Source organism: Schistocerca serialis, chromosome 3 (assembly GCF_023864345.2).
Source record: "Schistocerca serialis cubense isolate TAMUIC-IGC-003099 chromosome 3, iqSchSeri2.2, whole genome shotgun sequence".
NCBI classification, from domain to species: domain Eukaryota; kingdom Metazoa; phylum Arthropoda; class Insecta; order Orthoptera; family Acrididae; genus Schistocerca; species Schistocerca serialis.
Window position 1 is genome coordinate 603,459,328 of NC_064640.1, and position 20,643 is coordinate 603,479,970.

At 38.4% G+C, this 20,643-nt stretch overlaps 1 protein-coding gene across 1 annotated transcript in view; it reads left to right on the forward strand.

Annotated features, from left to right (window-relative positions):
* The window catches only part of LOC126471035 (putative uncharacterized protein DDB_G0290521), a 181,647-nt gene that overhangs the window by 2,199 nt on the left and 158,805 nt on the right, over positions 1-20,643 (forward strand). The window contains exon 2 of the mRNA XM_050099101.1: positions 6,438-6,695. Coding sequence (XP_049955058.1) covers positions 6,438-6,695 — 258 coding nt within the window. The remainder of the gene's footprint in view (positions 1-6,437; positions 6,696-20,643) is intronic.

Consider the following 20,643-nt stretch of genomic DNA (forward strand, 5'->3'; position numbering starts at 1 on the left):
AGCACAATGGGTTCTGTTTTGTAAGTCTGTCACTTGCATATCTGGGACTCTATTCCATATGTTTGTACCCTCATTAACAATCTACAGTGGGGCACAGTGCCAAATGCTTTTTGGAAATCTAGAAATATGTAATCGGCTTGTTTCCCTTAATCTATAGTTCGCAGCATATCATGTAAGAAAGGGGCAAGCGGAGTTTTGGATGAGTGATAACTTCTAAACTCACACTGACTCATGGCCATGAACTTCTTGGTTTCTAAGAAATTTATTATATTTGACCCGAGAACATGCTAAAATTTCTGCAGCAAACTGATGTTAAGAATAACAGGTTCTAATATTGCAAGTCCATTCTTTTATTATTTTTGTGAAACCAAATTGGAATTCAATCTGGACCTGCCAACTTATTTGTTTTCAACTGTTTCAATTGTTTCTCTACACAAGGATGCTTATTACTTTTCTATATGTACAGGACTGTATGCAATGTTCAAAAAATGGTATGTTTGTACAGTTTGGGGTGGAAACTGTAGACATGCTAAGTGATTTAATTAGATTCAGAATTTTCATGTGTTCTTGGCAAGACCTTTTGGTAAGGTATGACAGTGGTAGTGGTTATGTGCTTCACACAAATATTTTCAGGCACACAAATCTCTGCTAATGTATACCTATTGCCATTTGCACATTTGCTGGTGAACTGAGTGTGCCTTTGCTTCCTCTCCATTTATAAATTTTGTTGTTAAACCAGGGGTCTTTTCCACCATTAATCTGCTTACTAGGCACCTATTTTTCCAGAACACCATTAAGTCTCTTTAAACGTTGCTCATAATTACTCTATGTTCGTCTTACTGGAAGTAAATGTCAGTTCGTTGTCTAACCGAGATGCTAACAACTGCTTATCTGCTCTTTCGGACAGAAACACATTCCTAACCTTCTTGACTGATTTATTAACATCTTTAACCATAGTCACTATGATATCATGACCACTAATGTCTCCATTGATAAGAACCAGCCTGTTTGAAGCTACCAGGTCTAAGATATTTCCATTGCACGTGGGCTACTGGACTAGCAGCTCAAAACATTCGTTGGAAAACATGTTCAAAAGCACTTTGCAAGACTGGTCTGTACTCCCTGCAATGCATCCGTAGACATCCCAGCCTATACTCAGTAGGTTTAAGTTGGCTCCAACCCATATTGCCTGATTTGGATCCTTAAATGCTACCGACAGTAACTTTCTCCAAATGACACTAACACTGAAACAGTGGGATCACGTGGCTGGTAAAAATGTCCAACAATTAACTTGATATCACTTAGATCTAACATACACATCCAAATAACTTCTTTGTCGCACCTAAATTCCATCTAAATAGTGACAGTATTTTTGTCGTTCATGAGGGTGTATCTACCATGTGGGATACAGTAGGTGGTGCTTCAGCAGCAGAGCCTTTGAGTGAAATCAGCAACATCTGAGATGTCCCGCATGACATGAGAGATCTTTCAGCACCACTAAACCTCAAGGCAGCAACCTGAAGGCAGCTAATCGTAACCAAAAGTGCATTAAACAGTTCACAAACTGCAGTCAGCTCCTCCTGTGTGTGCACATAACATGTCCTAGCCACCCCAGCAAGACTAACTGAAGCAGTAAACTATAAAAGCAGACAGAAATCTAGATATGCAACTTACTGGACTCCTGACACATTAGCTCTGTAGATGGCTGTTCAGAAGAAATGAAAACTGTACTATAGACTTCCTGAATTTACACTTCTTTAAAAACTCAAGATGGAACCTTTAAAATATAAAAACATAAATGAAGTTTAGAACAGGTACTACTAGGAAAACAAAGGAAAAGCAAAATGCACAACTTTCACTCTGAAGATGTGTAACAGGTGACAGCAGCGGCCTGACTGAATTCATTACTAAATGACATTGATCAAATCCCAGAAATTGTTAATAATGGGATTGAACCATAATAAAATGAGGCACTTATTAATTTGCCTTTGTGACAAGTTCCTTAATTGAGAATTTTCACAGTGGCAATAGCTTTGACAATGTTCACCGAAGTCAGTTATTTACTGAATACATTTTGCATATTATATCTGTTTCTCACATGTTCCATGATCATTCCTTTTCTTGCAACATCTGAAAGTACAGTCTGATACATGTTCATTTATTCTTTAGAAGTATTTGATTTTTCTATTGTAATCTGGTGTCATGACATATTATAAAGAAGTAAAAAGAGTGCTGGTAAATGTGACATTAGTGCAGTCTTCTCTCTTATAAAGTGCTAAAGGTGACCTCCTCCCTAGATAAGTAGAACCTTGTTCCACACTGTGCCATCTCTAGCTGCCATTTTGAAATTATGAAGTGTTTGGCTCAGCATGCTGAAATGGTTGTTGAGTGACAAAACTTACCAGTTATAGCACCTCCTTTATGTAACTTCTGTTTATTTGCATTAGTGAATTGTTACTTATCCCTCAAAAACTTATCAGAGAACATTCAATTCAGTTAAATCTGTGTTTCTAAAAGAAAGTTGGTGAGACCTTTATAAGTTAGTTGATTTGTTTCATGTTCCATGGATCATTTGTACAATTACTCATAATGATGTGAAATGGGTCATTTTACATTCACATTAAATGTTCATACATAAATATGACTACATGCTGAACATTTAAAATTGTTCCCTCCCCTCCCAGCTGTGTGTTTGCCAGTTGCTGCTGCCATATAGTAGATTTGTCTACCATAGCTAACTGTTCATTTCTTTACTTACTGCATAACAATGAACTTTGTCTACTTTCGACAAATAAAGTGTATGAAAATATTGTTTTTCTGAAGTTTGCTCTACATAAATATGAAACAGGCAAGACAGAAATGTAATATAATAAAATTTAAGCAACTAAAAAAACTGATGGCTTTATTAAAGATGTAAACTAGGTGCAATTTTAACTCCTTTCACATTTCTAATGGTAAACCACACTACTTACATGTGCACAAGAAATAATTGATATTTTCATTTGAAGAATATTTAAACGTAAATGTATGGTTCATAAAACTACATATGGTACTAACATGGTTTGCTCTGTCAGATCTATGCTACTAGTATTAATGAATGACAGACATGCTGCCCCTGCTTTCCCAAATGTTCATAAGCAGAAACAGGAACTAGGTAATGCATTTGCAACTCCTATGTGCATTAACCATGTAACTCACCATAAATACTGATTAGTGATTGAAGACCTCAGCTCTACAGAATGAAGTTGCAGTGATGGTCTTAGTCTTTAATCATCAGATGCATAAAAAGTGCTTAGAGAAACTTTAACACATCTAATTGCTGTCTCCATGCCAGAAGAAGTTGTAGCGGCTTGTAGATGGCAGGTAGAACAGACACTACAGCATGAACTACCAGCATTGGCCCACTAACCATGCCAATAATGAAACGGCTGATGTTTGTCAATAAGATTTGGCCACCATGTTGCACATGCATACGGCACTTTCATCTTACTGTGCCTCATGGCAACAAAGATATTCTGGTGCACTCATAGTTCTACTGCTGGGGTAGAGTGCACTTCAAAGGAAAAGACAGTTGTTTCATGGCATAAGCTCAGTGAAATATGCAAGAACAAAAAATGCAAAATTTCTTGGCCTGGCAGGAGAATAGAAGCATTTTAGGTCAATATGGTTTTAATGTCATTTTTCCACTGATTAGATTTCCAGCTACAAATTTCTTCAGATTTGGAAATACGTAAAAGTTAAGAGACAGCTAAATCTGGAGTGTAGGAGTGATCTTACAGTAATTAGGTCTTAAATGCCCTCACTTTTCCCACTGTAAAAGTGTATGATTGTGCAACTACTTTACACATAAAGAAATACATTTTTTCTCAGTATGGTTTCCATCTTTTATGTTATCATAAAATGGGTTGAGAAACTTCCATAGGGTTTTCCAGTTATCATTACACTCCTTGCAATGGAATTGATAAGAATAATTCAGTTTGCAACAAAGGAAATACTGGACGTAGTATTTCTGGCAGATGGATTTGACTGCCTACTTAGCCTTTCACAGTGACTAGGAGAGGAATATGGGATGGAATGGAATGACTCTGAACGTGGAATTTGTGCCCATGCTTACTACATTTTATGGTATCTTACCAACCTTTCATGTCTCTGTTACCTCCACTTGTTTTGTCATTCTAAATGAATACATTAAGGACTGATTTGTCTGACTATCTTGTTACACTACTTGCCATTACAATTGCTACACCACGAAGATGACGTGCTACAGACGCGAAATTTAACCGACAGGAAGAAGATGCTGAGATATGCAAATGATTAGCTTTTCAGAGCATTCACACAAGGTTGGTGCCGGTGACGACACCTACAATGTGCTGACATGAGGAAAGTAAGGAGGAGAAATGTGTACCATCACGTTTCCGACTTTGATAAAGGTCGGATTGTAGCCTATCACAATTACGGTTCATCATATTGCGACATTGCTGCTCGTGTTGGTCGAGATCCAATGACTGTTAGCAGAATTTGTAATCGATGGGTTGAGGAGGGTAATACGGAACGCTGTGCTGGATCCCAATGGCCTCGTATCACTAGCAGTCGAGATGACAGGCATCTTATCCGCATGGCTGTAATGGATCGTGCAGCCACGTCTCAGTCCCTGAGTCAACAGATGGGACATTTGCAAGACAACCACCATCTGCACGAACAGTTCAATGATGTTTGCAGCAGCATGGACTGTGAACTCGGAGACCATGGCTGTGGTTACCCGTGACGCTGCATCACAGACCGGACCACATGCGATGGTGTATTCAACGACAAACCTGGGTGCACGAATGGCAAAACGTAATTTTTTTTTTTTGGATGAATCCAGGTTCTGTTTACAGCATCATGATGATCGCATCCGTGTTTGGTGACATCGCGGTGAACACATGTTGGAAGTGTGTATTCGTCATCGCAATACTGGCATATCACCCGGCGTGATGGTATGGGGTGCCATTGGTTACGCGCCTGTCACCTCTTGTTTGCATTGATGGCACTTTGAACAGTGGATGTTACATTTCAGATGTGTTATGACCCGTGGCTCTACCCTTCATTCGATCCCTGCGAAACCCTACATTTCAGCGAGATAATGCACGACCGCATGTTGCAGGTCCTGTACGGGCCTTTCTGGATACAGAAAATGTTCGACTGCTGCCCTGGCCAGCACATTCTCCAGATCTCTCACCAATTGAAAATATCTGGTCAATGGTGGCTGAGCAACTGGCTCGTCACAATACGCCAGACACTATTCTTGATGAACTGTGGTATCGTGTTGAAGCTGCAAGGGCAGCTGTACCCGTACATGCCATCAGAGCTCTGTTTGACTCAATGCCCAGGCATATCAAGGCCGTTATTACAGACAGATGTGATTGTTCTGGGTACTGATTTCTCAGGATCTATGCACCCAAATTGCATGAAAATGTAATCACATGTCACTTCTAGTATAATATATTTGTCCAATGAATACCCATTTATCATCTGCATTTCTTCTTGTTGTAGCAATTTTAATGCCCAGTAGTGTACTTTCAGAGAAGTGCTGTTGGCTTTACCCTCAAGATAGAGAATGTGTTGACCTTGTAGTTTGGTCCAGTTGACCTTATCAATTCAGTCAAGTCAAAACAATTTCACAGATAAAGTTGATAAAAGTTGTGTTTTATATGGTACACAATAAAAGAAACAAAATTTTCACAACATTTATTACATGTAAAATTGCCTCCTTTTCCTTGTATTAATACCACCAAGATAAGTACCAGGCAAACATCTCATTAATAAAATTCAAAAGTAGCATGCGTACAATATTTTATTGAGATTGTTTTCATTATAGGCAACTAAATGAGTCACGTAACGTTGGTAAGTGAGCAGCTAGCAGGGATGTAGCAATTTGCATTTTCAATGTCATTAACATTGCGTGAACTTCTATAATAAACACGTCCACTTTCCAAAAAGCTGGGTTAAATAACCTGAAGATGGGTAATTTGCACAGTAAACAGAAGCTAGCTCTGTCTGTCTCTCTGTTGTGTCTCTGCACATCACTGCTAACTGGATCACAGTGTTGCCCATCACTAAATATGTCATTGTAGCATGATACTATCAAAATTATTAGCTTTCACACTAATACTGAAATATTACCCATTAGTATGAAGTAAAAATTCAGCTTCACCGTACAGACAAAAAGCACTCCATAAACTTAATTCCTCTTCCCTGACCTTATTTTATATAAAACTGGCCCATAACTTTTTTACATGTCATTATGAAAGACTTCACTATGTAAGACTTCACTATGTCTAGGACTCACTCCATATTCCCAGTAGATAATGACTGATGTCACCATTTAGACTGAAATAACTCTTGTTAAAGTGCCTTTGTTGTGGTGTACCAACAATGTATTGAAATATTTGTTGCAGAGTACTGTTCATGCGGCTCACCATGATGGCACCAGGGACAATACGCGAAAGTTAAAGGTGCAGTCTGACACTGACCAGATGCCACCGCCACCGCCACCACCACCACCACCACCACCACCACCTCCTCCTCCTCCTCCAACAGAGCAGGGCCAGCATCCATTACCGTCACCATCAGAGCTGGACGCCACACAGCCTGCTCCCACTCAGGCAAGCAGTGTGCCAGGATCTTCAGAGCTGGCTAGCTTACAGCTCAAGGAAGTAAGGCTCACTCACACAAAGTAACCATTGTTTAATTAATATACTGTACAGAATGTGTAACAGTGATCTTGAGCCAGTGTCTTCATTGGGAAAACAATTAATTTTAGCTGCTTAGACCTTCATGGAAATGAGATGGATTCAAATTAGAATTAATAACATGAGGATGACTGTAAGAAGCTCCTTCAGAAAGTTGCTGGGAAAGAATAGCACATTTATGTTTTAGACCACATAAAGCTGTGTGTGTAATCTATTTTGTGGAACTGTTGGTGTCATCCTCACTTGAAATTTGAAACAAAAACAGTAAACTGTGCTGACATGGCTATGCCTTTATCCGTATATATTTTCATTTTGTTTTGAAACAATGATTTATGTGCTGACACATTTATACACAAAAAAGATTTAAATGTCCTTCCCAAATTAATGATTCCAGTAATTTGTAAATATTTCAGCAAAACACTTCTTTGTTGGGTCCCACTTGACAAAAGAAGTGAAGCATTTTCAAAGGTTTTCTGTTTAGATTTCAAGAAATCATTATGAGGATTTTACAACCCATTGTTACTAAATTGCCTGTAGAGGGTGCTTTTTGTGGGTTTGCAAATGCAAGTTCTGGAATGGAAGGTTACTCACAAAGAAACAGTCCTGGGTCTGTTGTAGCACGATCTCCATCATCCTAAGCCTAATGTGGTTACCCAAGGTGAGACACTGAAAGTGCAGAGAAAGCAGAGTTACCTCTTGGAAATGGTAGCTTGTGGCTATTTTTATCACTTTCACTAGAATTAGTACACTACTTAGATTTCTTTAATAAGATATGCCTGAATGTGGCTGTGGATGCCAGGTAAGACAACACAGTTCATGTAACAGCCATGGAGTGCATCCTGTGACAGACCCTTGTGTAATGGTTTACACAGTGGACTGGCCAAGTTGATGCAATGATTAAACTCTCTTTTCTACCACAGAAGTTGTGCAATTATGCACCAAGATTAGAGTATAGGGAGTCTAGATTACTGGGCAAATGAGAAGTATAGACTAGGTACAAGTATTTGTGTTGAATACAGTATTTTTTCTTCGTGGCTGTGTAGTGAGAATAGCCGAGCTATACAATGTTTTATTAGTAGTGCTTGAGGATACTTAACAAGATTAGGCTGAATGCAGTACCCTTTTCCTTCTAACACTATAACCATTGCTTGATACTTCATTGTAGTGTCTTCAGCAATGCTTACAATGTAACAACAGTGACAAAGAAGTCTACAGCCTTTTGAAGATAGTAGTACAGATTATAATGGGTTGAATATAAAGGGTACTGAGTTAATGAGAATAATAAAGCCAGGTAAGGAAGAAAAACAAAGAAAAAAAATTGACTACAGCGAGAACTAGCAGAACAGAGTTTTCTGTATAAGAAAGTTGACTTCACATGAAATACTACTGCATTGTAGTATGATGCATAGTTGCATTTTGTGTATATTGTACAGCAGTTGGAAGTGAAAGATGAAATTTTAAGGGAAAGTCCTTCTTTAACTTGCATATATCAAGAGAATTTAGTACCTCCATTAGCTCAAAAATATCATATTTGTGGTATGGGGTGAAAGAAGTGTAGATATACTAAGAATAATTAATATAAAACAATGAAAATAGTTGAAAAATTTATTAGTCTAGAATGCTCAAATACATAAAGCATTGCTTAACCAAGTTACACACATGGGCAAAATAAAACTAAAAATGTTACAGTCTTAAGTAAAACTACATTGACCAAAGGAAACCAATAACGAATTGTTACTTAATTGTACAGTTCAACTTACAACCATGTACTTTCTTATAAGCATTCAGACTGATTTAAATAATACTGCATTACAACTGAGGCAGCTGCTTTGTGTTGCCCTTCACAGTGCAAGATAAAAAAGGGATAATATGTGTCCCTGTTTAATGGCAGCAGGTGGTGTAATCATTAAAAGCTGGAAACACTGTGCATCTCTACAACAAAGATTTATAAATTTCATTGAAGGGATCTCTGAGGAAATAATCATCCAAGAGTGCAACCTGCCAGCTCTTTGGGAAAGTGACCCTAACCTAGGATCAGTGTATTAATGAAGCATGTTCTGAAGCCACTGAACCAAATTTAATAGTACCTTTATATGCAGACATATGAGGCTTCATATTGTTTCTTGTTGTACTTTCCCAATGGGTGCATTGATTATCAGCTGTTACCCACAAAGGTTTCTCGAGACACTCTGTTCACTGAATCTCAAGAGATATTATCTAACCCTTTGGGTGATTCTGACTGAAAACTGATGACAAATGGTACTCGTGCACTCCTTAAACATGACAGGTGACAAATTGGTGCTAATGTTAGCTTTAGAAAAACTTGTTTTAATGTTATATTCCAAATTCATGTGTGGGATGTCAACTGAAGATTGTCCCCCTGCCCCCCCCCTCACCCCCACCCCACCCCACCCCACCCCCCCCTCCCTCCAGGGGGCTCGCCACTCTTTGGAAGGTTTGTGCTTGGCTGCCATTGGGCCCTAGCCTCTGCAGCATTTTTTTTCCTTTCCATGCTGCATGTCTATCCTGTGCTATTCTTTTTTCCCACCCTTGGGGAACATGTCTGGGATGTTATTGGGAATGTTCTGCATTGTCTGTCATGACTAAGAACAGTATCATCTTTGTTTTTCACTCCCTTTTCCTTTCTTTGTTTTCCTTCTCCTCTTGTTCCTCCACTTCTGCGTTTCAGTTCCTCTTTTTCATTTTCCTCCCTGTGCACTCCTGAAGGTCAGATCACACGTCTGATGCGTAACAGGTTACTGGGTAACGCGTAATTTTCAGCCCTGGGTTGATAGGTAGGGTTCGCACGTACCCCCTGGTACAGGCCAGGCCGAGGAAGGGGTGATTGCCTGAGCTGCAACCTACCAAAATTGCCGCTTGGTCTCTCTATGTCAGGTGTTTGTGAGGTGTGACCTAAGGTGTGAATAATCACCTAAGACAGGTGCGCCCCCTTGTGAAGGGGCCCTCCAGTTGGAAGGCACGCATCATCGGAGATGCTGGCAATCATGGGGGATTTTCTCACAATGAGTCAATCGTCTTCACAATCAACATCTATGAAATGTAAACATAATGAGGCTAATAATTGAAAGACCCTTCCCACTGCACCACAGTTCCTCGTGGTCTCGCGTACTGGAGACTGTCATTCCTTCGCCACGGTAAATCCGTTTAGCATTCAGAAAAGTGTTGATGCAATTGCTGGCCCTGTGAAATCCTGCTCTCATTTAGGGAATGGCACTTTGCTTTTGGAGACTACTTCTGATTCTCAAGCACAACTTCTTGCTGCCTCACTTCTCAATGGCTAGCCTGTTCATGTCAAGGCCCGTAGAACTATGAAGTCTTTCTGTGGTGTAATTTACAGCAGGCTGCTCGACGGTCTAACCAAGGCCAAAATCCAATCTTACCTCTCTGATCAGAGTGTCATTGCTGTCGATCGTATAATGAAAATGGTAGATTTCTCTTTAGCAACTACCCACACTCTTTTTCTCACCTTTGATAGAGTGGTGCTTCCATCCAAGATCAAAGCAGGCTATGCAATTATCACAGTCTGGTCATATGTTTCGAACCCGGTGGGCTGCTACCAGTGTCATCATTTCAACCACACTAGAACATCTTGTTGACACCCAGCCAAATGTGTTACCTGTGGTAGGAATGCACACGAGGAGTGCTTGTGCGCCTCCTTCTCCCCACTGTATCAACTGCAATGGCAGCCATGCCTCTCAGGATTGTCCTATGTATCTTGATGAGCAGGCTGTCCAGGGGATCCAGGTGAAGGAAAAAGTGCCTTACTCAGTCGCTCGCAAGTTACTGGCTAGTTGCAGACCCTGCGTTCTCGCGTCTGGCACCTGTAGTTTTGTTCTCGTTACCCCTTGCTCCATGAAGGACATGGCCACGCAAACATGCAACCTGCAATTCAGCTCTTAGGTTGTGAAATCGCCCAGTGTCAAGGGAGCATCACCATCCCCCCACCCAGCTGTGCAACAAGCTGTCAAACTGTCGCCTTGAGGGCCAAAGCCACCAGCTACACAACTGGTAGGCCAGAAAGAACAGAAGGAATACTGCCTTGAAGAGTTCCTCTTTCCCTCCAGCTAAACACCCGAGTCTTCCGCGAACCAGAAAGGCTTGAAGATGTCCACCAAAGGCAAACAATCTTCTCCTTCACCAACTCGAAGGTCCCCTTCGGCGGTGTCACCCTGTGATACCTTGGCCTGGTTGGCCTCCGTGTCGTCAGTGCGCACCACCAACCGTTTTTCTGTGTTAGACTCCACAGGTGAACTGCACGTTTTTTAACTGTTTATGGTCCTGCTTGGGTGTGCCATCTGAGTTATCGACCATCTTAAAAAATGACGCCCGGGCTGTCGACCATGTTTTACTTTTTATCCGCCAAAGCAATATCGAGAAGGCCATTTAATTTTTAGCTTTGGCCCTCCTTTTCTGTCTGGTGTCTTTTTTTAGCCCTTTTCCACATTTGTGTTTTAGCTGTCTTCTATTATGTCAATTGAGACTGACATACCATCGTTTTTTAACTGCTGTCTTCATGTTCTATAGTTTTGACTTGGGCACATATGGACTCCAGTTGTTTTTTGCGCCCTAAAGCAAAACAAAACCAAACTGAAGATTGTTCAGCCTACTGTTTGATATTCAGTGTCAACAATTCAAGGTAATTAACAGTAGTTTAATACAGCCTTGATTAACTTTTTGAATGGTTCATAATTAGATTAAAAAATAAATTAAATAAACTTAAAACTGCTCAGACAAAATGTGTATCTGATGCTTAGTGCAGTACTATGATGCATCACGGAGCTACTAACTTGTCAGAGACACAATGAAAATGGATCATGAGAATGAACCACAGCATTTAATCATACATGCATCTCTGGAGAAGGAATGGGTAGGATTAGGTTTACAACCCAAAACTACTTTCCTGATGCACTATCCTCTTTCCAGGCACACACTACACATGATGAGACTGTACTGAGCTGGTGTGATGTTTGAGATTTCATTGTGACAAGGTCTGTTACGGACATTGTGTCTCTATTCTCCACAAGCCATCTTATAGACTGTGGTATAGGGTATGTCTAAATCTCTCCTCCCTCCACCCCTTCTATATTCCATTTGCATTTTGTGTGAGAGATATATGATGATGATGCCATTGAACAATTGTGGATTTCTTCACCTATTTCTTTGCAATATAAATCATTTATTTACATTCACGTTCAAATAATAATCACTGCCCCAATTGTCAGTCTTCTACAGGTCTTTCTGCACTTCATGACATTTGTCTGATGTTGCAATTTTATGATACACAGTAGTCCCACAGAGCCTCTAGATAATTCCTACATATTGTGAATGGTAAAAACACTCTTTTGGGAGTATTTTTGAAATTATTTCTATGACTGTCAGTTTAGTTGTTAAGAATTGGTGAAATCACATTTTGTTCACTCACAGTTAATTACCACTGAATATCTTTACAAGAATTTGGAATCAGATGTGACAAAACGGAGCAAGCAGTTTCATAAGATCTGTGTTTGTGGAATCTAGTCTAAAGAACAAAATCTGTTGTAGTGTGTAAACATGAAATGTTCCATAGTTCTAAAACAGATATCAGCAGTATAGGTCTAAAATTCTGTGCACCTGTAAAGAGAAACTGTCTTGAAAATGGAAATGACCTGCTCTTTCTTTCGAATAACATTGTACCTTCATTACTCCAGTAACCATAAGATAATGTACACGTGAAAGGGGAGCAAGTTATTTTACATAATATTCTAAAACATCTCACGGTATCTTTTCTCGTCCAGATGCCTTTGTAGACAGTCCTGCTCACTTATGACATAAATTAAATGTAAACTTCTTGCAACTGGCGACAGTTTTGGAGCATTAGATGTACTGGTGACATATCAGTACTTGGCATGATAAATGGATAACATCTATGTTTGTTTGATCAAACTAGTAAATATCCTTGTTCATTGCAGATGGCCTGGGCTGACAGTTCTTTCTAATCATACACTTTAGGCTTTCACAGCTGGTGTTTACTTCAGTTAAAACTTCTGGGCTGTCAGGCCATAGTTGATATATAAAATTATTTCCTAACATTTCATCTCTGACGGCTTCAAGAACTCGAGAAAACATCGAATTTATAGGAATGCATAGAGGACACTACCATTCATCACATCATGCTGATTGTGAAATTATCTGTGGCTGGTGCAATTATTCTCAATTGAGAGTGTTCTATCATAATTAATCCGTGCAAAGTGGACACCCATATTTTATCTAAGTTAACACCTTTTTCTTTCATGTTGAAATTATGAGGTTTGTAAATCTCTATGGCCTCTCTGTACATGCGTGTATGGATAGATCATACTTCATGGGATTCTGTGAACAGTCTGCCTCAAGAAATCTGTTGTTGAAACTGCTAACCAACTCATGTGTTATTAGGGCTGTTACCTTTTAAATAATCTTCTTGCAACCAAAATTTCACAATAATCTTCACCTATTTACAGATCTTTCACTTTCAACATCTGCTGCTGACACTCACACTCCCACAACTACTCACAACTCGGTAACTAACTCAGTTACACTTTGACGTAACACCATCCCTTATACAAAATCTTCATAATGCATCATATTTTCAGTGTTATTGCAGTTATTATTTTATGTTAATTACAGTGGGAAAAAGATGAATACAAATAATTTGCCATATGACCTGAAGGTCAACAGAAATAAAAAATGTTTCAAATAACAGTTATGTGAACTGCAAAGCTTTTCTACATTTCATTTTGTAAATTGAATCCCTTAAAGGGTTAATATTAAAATGTAAATTGTATTAAAAATAAATTAGTATAATACTAACTCTAATGCCAAATCTGTATCATTCTATACAAAACATTCTTCCAGATTGTATTGAAGTCTAGTGATACGAAAATTGTTTGCACTGTGAACAATTGGTTACATCATTATGTATAACTATATTGAAGTACTTTCAACTGTAGATTAATTACTGATTCTAATGTTGCTATACAATCTTTAGTGTAAATTAAGACATAAACATAAATGTAAACATAAACATCTTCACATAACAAAATTATAGGTTATTATAAGGTTTAGTAATCAGATGTACCCTATACTACAATGGATGATGCTTGGTCTGTTACATTACACATTTTACTGTTGAGAAATTCGTCAGTTTTCTATTTGATGATTACTTCACTCAGTATCTGCCATTTTGGTGTTTGTGCAGTCATTAGAATCATCCATGTTCAAAAATTCCAGTGGACTGAATTCAGTAGTTCAGCCTTCAGTCAGTTATCTTCAGATTAGGTTCCAGTATGATCACTGAGTAAGTGAACAGATAATTTCAACTCACTTTCTGACTTTGTGTAAGGCAAAAATTTCCTGGTTGGCAACATTTTACTTCCATTAAATGCTGCTCGCATTGCTCTCCTCAATCTCATTGTGGCTTCACTTACTTTCTGCCCATCAACTATTCTTTGACTTTGTTTAAATCTGTGGTAAAGCTCTGTATGATTGTGTAACCTCTAACACTATTATTTGAATCACAGTGGATCTTCCCATCCACCACAACCTCACAAGACACACAAGAGTCCAGGCATATTGTACATTGCTTCTGGATTTTATCCATTTGTGCTTCCCAACCTCATCCTTTGAGCTGAATATTTGATGCTGACTACTCAGTTACTCTGTAATTTGTTTCCCATTACTTTTGCCAAGAAAAATGATTTACCTTAACATTTCTCATAACACCTGTAATCATAGAGTTAAGATAGCCTTGTGATTACTGAACCCCTCCTCTTCATTAACTGATTTCAAAAGTTCGGACCGAGAGGGGTAGCGACTCAAATTCGGGAGGTCCATGTTTATTGGAACCTGCATCCAGCCATCCTGATTTAGGTTTTCCGTGATTTCTCTAAATTGTGTCAGTAGATGCCAGAATTGTTCCTTCAGAAGGGCACAGCTGATTTCCTTCTCTGTGCTTTCCTAATCCAAGCTTGTGCTCCATCTTTATTGACCTTGTTGACGGGACATTGTTGGACCTTCTACCTACCTCAAAAGTTAGTCTGTTAGCTATTGGGATGTCTAAGATGTTTCCCTCCCAAGTCAGTTCTCTGTCTGCTTGAAATAAGTCAGATATGACATTCAGAAAAATTTTGCACCCTAGTTTTAATTGCATGACTCTCACATTCTGTAGCTCTCAAATTCTGTAGCTCTCAAATTAACAACTCCCCCTAATGCAGTAGTGTAATCAAGAAACTTGATATAATCATGAAGCGCACTTTGAAACATTCTGTCATGACATATCCTGAAGTAAGTGCTCTATCAAAACATCTGATTACCTCATTTGACCTAAATTTAAGGTTTAGCTTCACTCAAATTATTTCACATTTGGAATATGTAGCAGGCGGGCGGGTGGGTGGGCGGCCTTAATATAACCTAAATACCCCCAAAGAGATTGTCTAACCAGAACATCCAGGAAAGGCAGACAACAATCTTTCACTATTTCCATAGTGAACCAGATGTTCTTTCGAATGGAGTTAAGGTGAAATAAAAACTCCATTCATTTATCTTCTCTATGAGACCACACCATGAAAGCATCATCCATATACCTCCAAAATACGTTGCTTTAAGGGGTGCTGATTCAAGTGACCAATTCATGGTCTTCCATATAAAAAAGAAAAAAAAAATCGGACCAGGGGAGACAGACTAACCATGGTGACACAATCTGCTCAAAATATTCTACATTGAACATATAGTAGGTTGATGAAAAGGCATGCTGAAATAAAGCTGTGATGTTTACTTGAAAATTATCACCAATTCATGCCAAAGAATCTGTGAGAGGAATCTGGTAAACTACATAAACGGTAAATAAAAGGTCAAAACTGCTTAAATGGAGAACACACAATCAGCTGTTAAAATCAGTTATATACATGACATGAGCTTTTACGCGCCAATGGCCCCAGCAAGAAATCAGTATGTTTGGTATTCCTGCATACAATTTAGCCAATGTTGCTCACTGTTGTTCATAAAGGTAGATCATCTTACTGAATGTTGGGAAGGCTGTACGGTCTTGGTGATATGAAACCATGTGTTTTAACATCTTAATGGTCTCTTGAGATAATAAGAAAGAATTTAGGACAGCAGAGGTTTTCTGTGGCACATATGCTGTTGGGCCATAATCAATCTTTCTATAGGTAGAATTACTTAGACCATATGTCTTATCAGCACACAAATTAAGAGGTAACTGTACTGCTGCATTACCTTTGTTGTCAGAATCCTCTGAGATGTCATAGAGCAAAAAATTTTCTCTGGTTAATTCATACATTGACGAGGATATTTCAAAAGTGTGTGGCAAGTTTCCCTTCTTGTTTCTTCTGTAGCATCCAAAGGAAGACACCATACAGCTTCTTCAACTCCACTCACAATACTGATTAAATATGATGCCCTATGTAGATAGAAAATGGAGTTCTTTGTCTAATACTGACAGATGTGAAATGTAAATGTGCAGTTAAAAGTGTGTGTAAGCCACATCAGTGCAGTAACATCCAGAATTCACCAATGAGTTTGAGAAAATATCTCTTTAAACGTACAATAGCAGTATATTCAGTAGGCAAATAGTAAAGAAAAACTCAGGGAAAGTCAGTTACAATAATGATTACATGATCTATTAATACAGACTTGGGGCTGATTTCTGTTGGCAATAATTCATCATCATTTTTAGCGAGCACAGAAACATTATGATAGCTCCTTAATGGAGATTATCCATATACTGTGATTAAGGTATCTACCACAAATGACAATATATTTTGTCCATTGTCCCACATCATCAGAACAGTCCTTGTGGAGTACTAATAGATGAAGGCTTAGTGCCAGTATGATGTAGATCAGTTGGTAAGAAGGCAACCAGCAAAATGGTTAGTCTGGATATGGTTACACTGTTCTGGTCTGTCACAAAGGCTCTTAACATTGTGAATATTGCACATACTGAAATCATGGAAATAATTGTTTTGGTTCATCACATTAGTAAATAGGTATTTATTGTCTGTAGTAGTGGTTGTTAGTTATTACTATTAATATGCTGTCTGACAAGGAATAGGAACTACCCTGAAGGAGAAGAGGAAATGAAATGAAACTTCGCAAGTTGAGAGGGATGATGATTTTTATTACTGTAATTTCAATATTGAGTAGAATTTACAAAGAACTTGACAGTATGAGCCCACCCCTTCTGGTGTGGATGCATGCACTGACTTTGTTGGGAAGCATGTTGTCAAACTGTTGCATCCACTCCTGAGACAAATTCTCCCACAACTGCTGTGGCTGGTCATTGATCTCATGGATACTGGCATTGGGATGGACTTCACATCAGAGCTGGTCCCACAAATATTCAGTCAGGTATAGATCTGGGGATCTTGCTTGCCACAGGAATTCAATTGAATGAGAGGTAACACATGAGGCAGGCAGGATGCCCATGCCCTGAAGTCGTGCACAGTGGCCCTCACACTACGATGTCAGAAGTACCACCACTGTCCCTCTGGGATCTCCCCCCCTCCCCACAGTCAGCACCTACTCACTGACAATCATCTGGGATAGTGCAGAATTGCTGAACACATATGCAATTTACTAGCAGTCCTGGCTTCCTGGTCATGGCACCACTCCAGACACACCTGTTGGTCTTAACAAATGCCTGTGCTTGGGGTGGGAATTCCCTAGGCCAGCTGCTGCTAGTTTCCAAGTAGTGGTGCAAGGTGACACAGAATGTTTCAGGGTGTCCATTACTCCCTCTTGGATGGAAGGTGTAGATGTAAAGGGTTTATGATGATCTTGGCGCACAAAATGGTGATCCTCTCTTATAGTACTCAGACGAGGTCAACTGGAAGTTTGACAGGAAGTGTGCCTGTGCTAACATTTCCATGCCCTCCAACATTGAGCCACTGTCATATCTGAATGCCCCATAAATATTGTTATTGTGCAGTTTACTAGCCAACCAAATGGAGAGCCAGAATTAGACACTTTTCAAACTCCATCAGGAACCAATAATGTGGTCTTGCACGAGTATGCGACATCTGTGTTCTTCTCACTGATCACTCAACATTTTGAACTCTTTCTGCCCCTTATATAACCTGCCAGGCCTGGTAACACTAAACTCAAACAACACTAATGCACACTAGTGGTCATTCTACTTGCTACAGAGAATTAACTGTCATCATTGACATACCTGCTGATAGTGTGCCCATGTACAAAGTTAGACAGACATGTGATGAAGTCTTGTGGGTACTTCACATCTTTTCAGGTAGTGTACAAATAACTTTCCAGATTGGAAAAAAATTTGAATTAAAGAATTTTAGTATTGAGGGGAGAGAGATCATATGCGAGTAGTATCAACTGTTCAAGCAATAATATATATTGTCATAACCAGCGATTATTGTAATAATACACAAATGTGATTAATGTGTGTGAGAGGAGGAGTTGCCATATATGTTAATATCAGTCATAGTGTGAAAAATTTGGAAACTAAAAAATTTTGTGTAGAGCAACACACAGAAGCATGTGCATGCGAGCTTAAATTAAATAAAGGCACTTTTATAATTGTTGCCTTGTATAGGTCCCCACTGGGAAATTTTCAACTATTTTTGAAAAATTTGGATTCTTTGTTATGCTACCTGTCAGACAAAGGAAAGGAAATTATTGTTTGTGGGGATTTCAATGCAGATTTTCTGAAAGAGTCAGATAGAAAGCTTGACCTTGAAGTATTACTTGGTTCTTTTAATTTGACATCAGTTATTGATTTTCCTACTTAGGTGGTACAGGAAAGCAGCACAGTGATAGATAATGTTTTCATAGACCAAGATAAATTTAATCAAAAAAAACTTGTCCTGTTAAGAATGGTTTGTCTTATCTTGATGCACAGTTAAAGTATATGAATAGCTCCGTACAGTAATGCAAAACAGTCCTCCAAAATAGTGTGTTCCATTATTGTTTTAACGAAGATGTACAGAAAACATGATGCTAATTTAAAATGTAACCTATTTCATGATACCTTTGTGAGCATATTTGAAAACTGTTTCCCTTAGAAAACAGTGAAATATAATTGTAAGAAACCATGTAAAAAGCCATGGCTTACTAAGGGGATAAAAATATCTAGTAAACAGAAAAGGGAAATGTATCTTATAGCTAGGAGAAGTAATGATGTCAAAACAGTGAAACATTATAAAAACTACTGCACTGTATTAAGAAAAGTTATTAAAAAGTCCAGAAGTATGTGCATTATATCTGAGATTAGCACATCTGATAATAAAATGAAAACAATTTGGAATATTGTGAAAAGGGAAACAGGGCAACCAAGAGCACAGGGGGATTGTTCTTCTATCAAACGCAATGAAAAGTTTGTTAGCAAGAAGTCAGAAGTAGAAAACATTTTTAATAAACATTTTTTAAGTTTTGCAGAGAAAATAAGTTCCAGCAATTCTTTAGAAAATGCAAGGCAGTATATGGAAGAGGCAGTACCTACACAATTTAATAAAATTGAAATTCAACCCACCTCTCCTACTGAAATTAGGAAAATAATAAATTCCCTCAAAAGTAAAAGCTCACATGGAATTGATGGCATTCCCAACAAATAAGTAGGATTCTCAGCCACATATGTAGTAGCTCACTGAAATGGGCAATTTTTCCAGATAGACTGAAATATGCTATTGTTAAACCATTGCATAAAAAGGGGATATATCTGATGCTAACAACTACTACCCAATATCACTTCTGACAGCTTTATCCAAAATTCTTGATAAAGTAATATATTCAAGAGTAGCATCACATGTTTGTAAAAATGAAGTACTAACAAAATGTCTTTTTTTTTTTTTTTGAGATAGGTATTTTCAAAAGAAGATGCTATATATACTTTCACTGATCAAATATTAAATGCAGTGAATAACTGAACATCACCCATTGGGATATTTTGTGATCTCTCAAAGGCTTCTGATTGTGTGAATCATGAAATTCTTCTAGTTAAGCTTAAGTATTGTGGTATGAGTGGGACAGTGCACAAATGGTTTAATTCATACTTAACTGGAAGAATGCAGAAGGTTGAAATTAACAGTACAGATAGTCTACAAAAACCAGCAGAGTCCTCGAACTGGGGAGGTATCAAGAATGGTGTCCCACAGGGTTCAGCCTTGTGTCCCTTATTGTTCTTAATATATTATTAACGACTTGCATCTCTGTATTTGTGAAGATGCAAAGTTAGTTCTTTTTTCTGATGATACAAGTATAGTAATCACATCCAAGAAGCAAGAATCAGCTGAGGAAATTGCAAATAATGTCTTTCAGAAAACTATTAAGTGGTTCTCTGCAAGTGGGCTCTCACTAAATTTTGAGGAAACACAGTTTATACAATTCTGTACAGTAAATGGCATAACACCATTGATAAATATAGACTATGAATGGAAGTCTGTTGCTAAGGTAGAATACTCAAAATTTCTGGGTGTACACATTGATGAGAAATTGAATTGGAAGAAACACATCGGTGATCTGCTGAAACGATTAGGTTCAGCTACTTATGCTATTAGGGTTATTGCAAATTTTGATGATAAACATATCAGTTAATTAGCCTATTATGCCTGTTTTCATTCACTGCTTTCATATGGCATCATATTTTGGGGCAATTGGTCATTAAGAGAGAAAGTATTCATTGTGCAAAAGCATGTAATCAGAATAATAGCTGGAGCCCACCCAAAATCACCTTGCAGACATTTATTTGAGGAACTCAGGACATTCACAGTACCTTCGCAATACATATATTCACTTATGAAATTTATCATTAATAACCCATCCCAATTCAAAAATAACAGTGAAGTGCGTAGCTAGAAGAAAGGATGATATCCACTATTCTGGATTAAATCTCACTTTG